At 34.9% G+C, this 8,326-nt stretch overlaps 1 protein-coding gene across 1 annotated transcript; it reads left to right on the top strand.

Annotated features, from left to right (window-relative positions):
- The first annotated feature begins 2,003 nt into the window (after positions 1-2,003).
- LOC145955855 (uncharacterized) lies at positions 2,004-3,733 on the top strand. Its single transcript, XM_083071135.1, has 3 exons — positions 2,004-2,817; positions 2,967-3,182; positions 3,327-3,733. The coding sequence occupies exons 1-3, from the start codon at positions 2,004-2,006 to the stop codon at positions 3,731-3,733; spliced, it is 1,437 nt and encodes a 478-aa protein (XP_082927261.1).
- The last annotated feature ends 4,593 nt before the right edge of the window (positions 3,734-8,326 follow it).

Genomic DNA, 8,326 nt, shown 5'->3' with positions numbered 1-8,326 from the left:
GCCGTTCCAACTCAAAATTTTACGTGGATTTTTCAGGCCCAGAACGGGCGTTCCGCTTTTGGAACGGGCCGTTCCGGGTTAGGCAGGCAGAACTCTATAAATAGGGGGTTGGGGGTGTTGGAAAAGCAGGATTGAGAGAGAAGGTCCTAGAGAGAGAGAAAAAAAGGGAGAGGAGGGGAAAGAAAAGAGGAAAGAAAGGAAGAGGAATCCAGTAGAGGAGGTTCTGCCAGGGGAGAGAAAAGAGGAGGGAGAGGAGGAGATTCTGCCCGAGTTTCGGTTCTTGTTTAAGGAAGAGGAGGAGGTTCTGCCCGAGTTTTGGTTCAGGTTTATCCAAGTAAGGGTAGTACTTATAAGACTTAATCTAGTATGTATGAGCATGATAAGGGTAGTATAACTTTTAATATGCTATTTTGTTTATATGAAGATTATCATTTGTTTAAGTTGATGGTTGTTTTAAGTGTTTAGTTATTTATGTTATTATATTGAATAATTTGGCTTGGTTATGGAAATTTTTGGTATGTAATTATGGAATATGCTATATGTGTGTGGTTTGGAAAGCTAATAGAACTTAGAGGAGTAAGGTTATGGTATGAATTAGATCTCTTGGTGAGATCAGGATATAATCTTTGGAAAAATATGGAATTTGGGAATCCCATGGTGAGGATTCCAATGTGGAACTTTTCCAAAGGTTATATAATAAACCACTTCAGATGTTAGGTGGATTCTAAAGTACTCATCTAAATATTCTATTTGCTACCGGTATGGGTTCAGGCCGAGTCATACCGATGGATGAGGTGGCCACGATCACCAGGGTTACGTGACGACGTAATCCAACTGTATATTTTCCATGAGAGGTTAGGCGTGAGACATGGGTTGATGACATGTTTCACCGTATCAACACTTGGTTTGGATGTGTTGAGGCCAACATTTGGTTTGGATGTGTTGGTTACATCATGGATTATACAGTGGTGTGACTTTGTTTTAGGATGTGGAATATGTATACATATGGTATGGATTGTATACATTGGTTATGGATTCTTTATTATCATAAGATATGTATGCATTGGCATGGATGTGTATACATTATATTTTGGATTGGTCTATGTTTAGCTTGGAAATGACTTGATGGTCTGGATAAATATTGTGGACAAATATCTGTTTAATGATATTTATTATGATATATTATGGTTGGTTTTATTTGTGTTAACCCTTATATTTCCATGATGGACTGTGATGATCTCACTATGTGGGGGAGCAGATCAGGTATGAGGCCTTGGGATAGCAAGGAGTCTTTTGGATAGCTGCTTTGAGAAGTGGCTAGGTTTAGAGCTTGACCAGCACCTAGGGTGTCTTATTTTGATGTCTTCATGACGTTGTAATTATATTACCTTTTTGTATTAATGTATAACCTTACTGAGGATAATGACTTTATTATAAAAATATGTTATATATTTTGGAAACAATTTTATATGTTATTGTATATTTACACTCTAGTGTAGCTGGCCCTTGTTCTATTTTCTTTATTATATATTATTTTATTTTGGTTGGTTCTGGATGTGACGGCCTAGGGTGGGTCATTACACCATTAACCAATGTCCGAATGAAGGAATCACTATCTCCTCTCCATCTGCAAAATTAGTTCATATCAAGAGAGAAATTACTCTAGAAAGGCTACAAAGAGTCATCCACACAAAGCTACATCGACAAGATTCTGATAGGGTGGCTAGCATACATTTTTGGTACCCTATTAGACTTAGCCCAGGGGTTAGTAACTATACCTGTGTTGAGTTGACTGATGATGAAGACGTTGAGGCACTTTTCAATGTTCACGATTCTAATGAACTTCAATCAGATATTGAATTATATGCTACCTTTACTACAATTGAATCACATGCACCACAAGTTTCACCTTCAAATTCACCTTACGAAATTTATCAAAGTTACCAGAACACTAACCCATCTGGCCCTTCTTATGATATCCCCTCCCACTACGACATTGAGTCATGGACCTTAATCAAATACCTTCTCAGCTATTTGACCAAGCTACACCTTCTGCTTCTCAACCCAATGTTCAAACCAACATTGAAGATCATCTTGTTGTTGGTCTCCCAACAGAAAATGTCTTTGATCCTTTTAGCGAGGACGAAGATGAAATCCTCTCTGTACATGAAGATGATGATGAAGAAACCCTCCCAGTTCCAAATAATCCACCACTAGAACCAGTAGCCATATACAACCCACCTCCACACTTTTTAGAGTTTCTCAATGAAATCCAACAAGACACTCAGTATAGCCATTTGTTGGAGCGTGATATGGTTGTGTATCCACCTGGAACACTATTTGTTGGCCAACGCTTCCAAACAAAAGAACAAATGCAGGACGCCATAAATAGATTTCACATTGTCAACCATTGCACTTACAAGGTTAAACACTCAAGCACTAGTAGGCTTCTTATGGAATGCGTTCACCACGACTGTGCCTGGAGATGTCGTGGTATATTGCGCACCAGGGAACAACATTGGGAAATCATGATCCTAGAGGGCCCCCACACATGTGTTTCCCCACTTATCTCCCAAGATCATAATAAATTGGGATCACAAATGATTGCACAAAGCATTGGTGAAATTATTGAGGTTGATCCATCGACATCCATTTCAACCATCATAGCCCACATCAAGTCCACCATGGGTTATACAATTAGTTACAGAAAGGGATGGTTGGCCAAGCAACATGCCATTGAGAATATCTTTGGAAACTGGGAGGAGTCGTACAACAAGTTACCAAGTATGTTGCAAGCAATGCAAATGTATGTTCCAGGTTTTATTTGGACGAGGGGAGTGTTATATTCAAAAGGTTATTTTGGACCTTTAAACCATGCATTGATGGTTTTGCCTTCTGCAAACCAATTGTACAAGTGGATGGTACCTTTTTATACGGGAGATACAAAGGTACGCTATTGGTCGCAGTTGCGCAAGATGGTCGCAACAACATAATTCTTATTGCATTTGTTGTTGTTGAAGGTGAAACTAGCGATGCATGGTTTTTTTTTCTTAAGAACTTAAGGCAGTATGTAACACCGCAAGATGGGTTGTGCCTTATTTCTGATCGTCATGAGGCTATTCGAAGTGCATACTCAAGAAATGGAAGTGGCTGGACGGAAAACAATTTTGTCCATGTCTATTGTATTCGACATATTGCACAAAATTTCATGCGACGATTCAAAATGCAGCACTGAAGAAGGATGTCATCAATATGGGTAATTTTATCATTACTTTTTTTAAAGCATTTGATTATTAATTTTCATTATTTAATATATTTTTTTGCAGCCTACGGGATGATTGAACCTAGATTCTTTTACTATTACAACATAGTAAGAGATACTAATGTTGAAGCAACTCAATGGTTAGACAACATTCCTAGGGAAAAATGGACACTGGCATGGGACAATGGACGACGTTGGGAACACATAACAACAAACCTAGCTGAGTCAATTAATTCCGTATTGAAGAAAACACGAAATTTGCTAATTTGTTCCATGGTAATGGTCACATACACTCGTTACAACAAGTTTTTCGTTCAAAGAGGTAGGGAAGTGGATGCAATGATTAATGATGGACATGTCTACTTGAAAATTGCAAATAAAACTATTCAAGATGCACAGTCTAAGGAAAATACTCATAGAGTTATCACCTTTGACAGATCAAGCAGTAGATTTCTAGTGGAAGAAACGTAACATTCCAGAGAAGTTCGACCAGCTGGGAGATTTGCAGTAAGGCTTGATGAATTGTGGTGTGATTGTGGCAAGTTCCAGAAAGTTCATATCCCTTGCTCACATGTACTTGCTTCATGCTTACATGCACATCACGACTATGAAAGCTACATATCTCCCATATATACCTTATAACAAGTTGCAAAGGTATACGAAGAACGGTTTGGAGAGCTTCGACATGAAGATTATTGGCCTACTTACACTGGTCCAACTTTGTGGGAATGTTGATGGTATCCTAGAAATAGGCACAATATATGGCATGCGATGTCATGCCCAAGATTGTAACAAAGATGCACAACCACCCATTGTTTTGCTGCTAACATTTGTAGCTCTACACATTTCCCATATAACAGCCAAACAAGCCGACCTCCAACTATATCGTCTTGTTCTTCTAAGATTTATTAATAAAGATAAATACATAAGATGTACCTTATTACCTGTTTTGTCAGGCATCAAAGCACCTCCTATTAAACCTAATATATATGCTTTACAATGTGCATGAAGTTGTTTTTGAGATGGTTCCTCTGGTAATTCTAACATATTTTCTCTTAACCACTTTAACTTAATCATAGAGCCAATTAGTGACTCACCTTTAACTGGCACGATTCTGAGATACGTGGAGCACATATCCTCCCAGTCATATAATGTTGGGTCAATGACTGGTAAACCATCAACTCTTAGGCCAAGTTGAAGTGCAACATCCTCCAGTATTATGGTGCACTCTCCTGTTGGAAAATGGAAGGTATGAGTCTCAGGTCTCCATCTTTCAACCAATGCTGTGATTAATGCGTGATCCACTTTCAGATGTCTGAGGTTTGCAACCCCAGAAAAACCAACTTCCTCTAGTATAGGAACAATTAGAGGGTGGGGTTCTGGCATTGAATGACAGTAAGAGCTCTTAGTCTCCTGCAATAATTAACAAAATTAGTACTAATTTGTTACAAGTTCATTGAAATTTAAAGTAAATAACGAAAGTGCTAAACTTACCGTTCTACCAATGAAGGCAGACCTATGCTCATTTTTCTTCCACAATAACATTTTTGGTATTTAGTAAATGAAAATCGAACCAAAAAAAGAATTTTTTACTATGAAGGTGATTCAGAAGCAGTACAGGGAAGGAATAAAGGAGTGAAACTAAGCTGAAACCGTGTGGAGAGAATGAAGGGTAGGGGGTCTATTTATAGGAAAAGTAGCGTATTCACTATTTGCCCAGAACGGGCCGTTCCAAAACCAGAACGACTCGTTCCAAACCACTTTTTAATTCCTAAAAACATCTTCCGGAACTGGCCGTTCCAAAATCAGAACGGCCCGTTCTAAACCACTTTTTAATTCCTAAAAACGTCTTCTAGAATGGGTCGTTCCAAATTCAAAAAAATGTTTAAATTTCTATTCTGGAATGTGTGACACCCTCTACCCCAACATACATATACAGTAATTATAAAAAATATAAAAAATTTCATCATTAAAAATCAAATTTCCAGCCACGTAAGAGTAAAGAGTTCACATTCATAAACTTAATCCAAATAACATGCCGGTAAAATTACAAAGAATAAAAATTGAATTTTCCAAAATATATACTTTAATAAATCATAAACAATGTCATATTTTAATTCTATCTATGTCCCGATGTCACATGTCCTATCAGAGCAAAACCCAACATAGAAGCCTAAGCTTCATCACCAACATCTTCAGCCTCACGCTGATGATCACCTGTATAACAGTCAAAACAAAACAACACGAGAAAGGGAGTGAGAAACATCTCACTCTGGCTCACAGTGTAGAAATATGCACCGGATAGCCAAACATAAACAAGAAAGATATAGCATAAATATATTAACAACAACATTACACTCATCCAAGACATAAACCATCAATTTATCACATAACATTAAAAATGCATAAGTATGGACACGGACTACATATTATCATGCATGTGGCACCAGTAAAACATCACATGGCATATTGCCGCTAGCAATACACGAAGAGTAGTCTAGGAGTACATGCCGGGTCACACCCTCTGCGCACTCTCACTAGAAGGATATACTACCAGAGTCTCGTCGGGATAGCTAAGCCGCGCAAGATACATCCCATGCACACAATGGGCGAGACTAGGACTTCCAAACCGAGTTATCCCCAAGGACTAATCCCCAAAGCTTTTACACTAGGGGGCCTTCTCTGGCGGTGTATTCCATATCGTACCCTTAAAAACATTTATGCATATGATGCATGTCAATCAAGACTCCATGCTTTTCTCATATCACATTTTCATGTCTCACTATCACTTTTTACATCATCTCATCATATTCACATAGTCATCACTTTTCACATCATATTCACAATGCCTCCACAGAACACTTTAATTTATATCAAAACTCATTTATTTATAAAATTAAATACATATTTTTACATCTCATCAAACAAGAAATATAATAGAGCAATCAGAAATCAAAACAGAAAATATTTATATTTTGCCTATTTCTCATAGGGTTTCCCATATAGGAACCCATAGAACACTCTAAATCATATCAAAACATATTTATTCTCAAAATTAATCACATACTTACACATCACATTTAACAAGGAATATAATAGAGCAATCAGAAATCAAAACAGAAAATATTTATATTTTGCCTATTTCTCATAGGGTTTCCCATAGGAACCTATAGAGCACTCTAAATCATATCAAAACATATTTATTCTCAAAATTAATCACATACTTACACATCACATTCAATAAGGAATATAATAGAGCAATCAGAAATCAAAACAGAAAATATTTATATTTTGCCTATTTCTCATAGGGTGTCCCATAGGAACCCATAAAGATATCAAATCATATAATTAATTGCATATAAGAAAAATAATAAACAAAATAGATACAATTAGGAGAAATCCCTCATACATGAGCATACAAAAAAAATACAGCAAACACAGGATTGGGGGCCAATCCCACTATCCAGCATACAATCCCACACCCAGAACAAGGTTTCTCACTCCCCCCTTACCTGAATGAGCAGAAGACGAATGGTTTTGGTGTGATCTAAAACCGTTCCTGAGTACTCTTCCTTAGAGTTCTTTGTTTCTCCTCTTTTTTCCCTAACCCTCCAGAACGTAAATGAGGCAGATAGGGTTAACGCTACCTGACTCCTTTCTTAAAATTAATCTATTGGGCTGGGTCAACCCAACCCATTTTCCTTCTCTTCTAACCCACTTCTCTTTTTCCTCAAAATAATTAAATAAAATAATATTATAAAATATTTTTCCTCTATAATAATAATATATTTCTGACCCCAAAATATAATAATATAATATCAATAACAAAATATCATATAAAATCAATCTTCTCTTAAAACATATAAATATTTATTTAAAAAAATGCTAATAAAAATACTTATTTAATACGTACAAAATAATTGTCCAAAACAATAATTATTTAAAACGTACAAAATAATATTCTTCTATAATTATTAAAATAATCATGACCAAATAATATATAATAATAATAATAATAATAATAATAACTTTTTTAAAAATTGGGGTGTTACAGAATGGGCCGTTCTAAAACAAGAACGACCCGTTCCAGCTTAAAAAAAAATAACTAAAATCATTCTTTCAAACGGGCCATTTCAGAGGTCAACTTATGTGTAAAACCTTAACTCTGGAATGGCCCGTTCTTAGCCCGTTTTTATTTAAAAAAAAGTCTCTATGTGTTTAAGCAGAACGGTCCGTTCTACTTCTGGAACGGGCCGTTCCACTTCCAATATTTGCCCAAAATGGGTCACAAACCCGAAAAAAAAAATAATAAATAAAATAACTTAGAATTCAGTTTCCCGGAAACCGAATTCTGATAACAAAAAAAAAATATTGAGGCTCAAAATTCGGTTCTCGGGGAACCGAATTCTGACCGTGAACAGTGTTTAGTGCTACTTGTGTAAATAAAGTTGCACAGATGTAATTTTTGTAATTTTTTTTTTAAAAAAATATTATTTACGTAAAAAATTCATCCATGTACATCCTAAGTTTTAATATTTTCGCTCATTCCCTTTCTTTTACATAATCATGATTAATTCCTAAGTTCTCTTCGTAAAACAACATAAATTTTAATTTAATTTCAACTAATATTTAAATTTTACAAATTTAATTTCAATTATTTTTTTAAAATTAATCTCTTTTATAAATAGTCTTTCTATATCAAATTCAAATTCTACTTTAAATTCTATTCATTTATTATTATTACTTTTAGAAATAAGTTTTTTAACATTAAAGCATAATAAATTTAGAATAAAAAATTAAATAAAGACTTTTCAATTGTTTTTTATTGTTTTATCTTTTCCTAAATAAATATGTTTGTTATAATCTCACGTATAAATAATTGAATTAATTGTAAGAAAAGAAAAAATAATAATTAATAATTTATATTTAATATAAATATTTTTATTTTAATTTAATAGAAATAAATATATGTAAAAAAGATAAATTTTAAGAATCAATTAAAACAATTAAATGTCAAGAAGTCTATTTGCAAAAATGATAAAATGTAAAGATTGATACGAATGA

This window comes from Cajanus cajan, chromosome 1 (assembly GCF_000230855.2).
Source record: "Cajanus cajan strain Asha chromosome 1, NIPB_CcT2T_4, whole genome shotgun sequence".
Lineage (NCBI taxonomy): Eukaryota > Viridiplantae > Streptophyta > Magnoliopsida > Fabales > Fabaceae > Cajanus > Cajanus cajan.
Note: the sequence above shows the minus strand (reverse complement) of the source record. Positions and strands in the feature narration are given on the sequence as shown.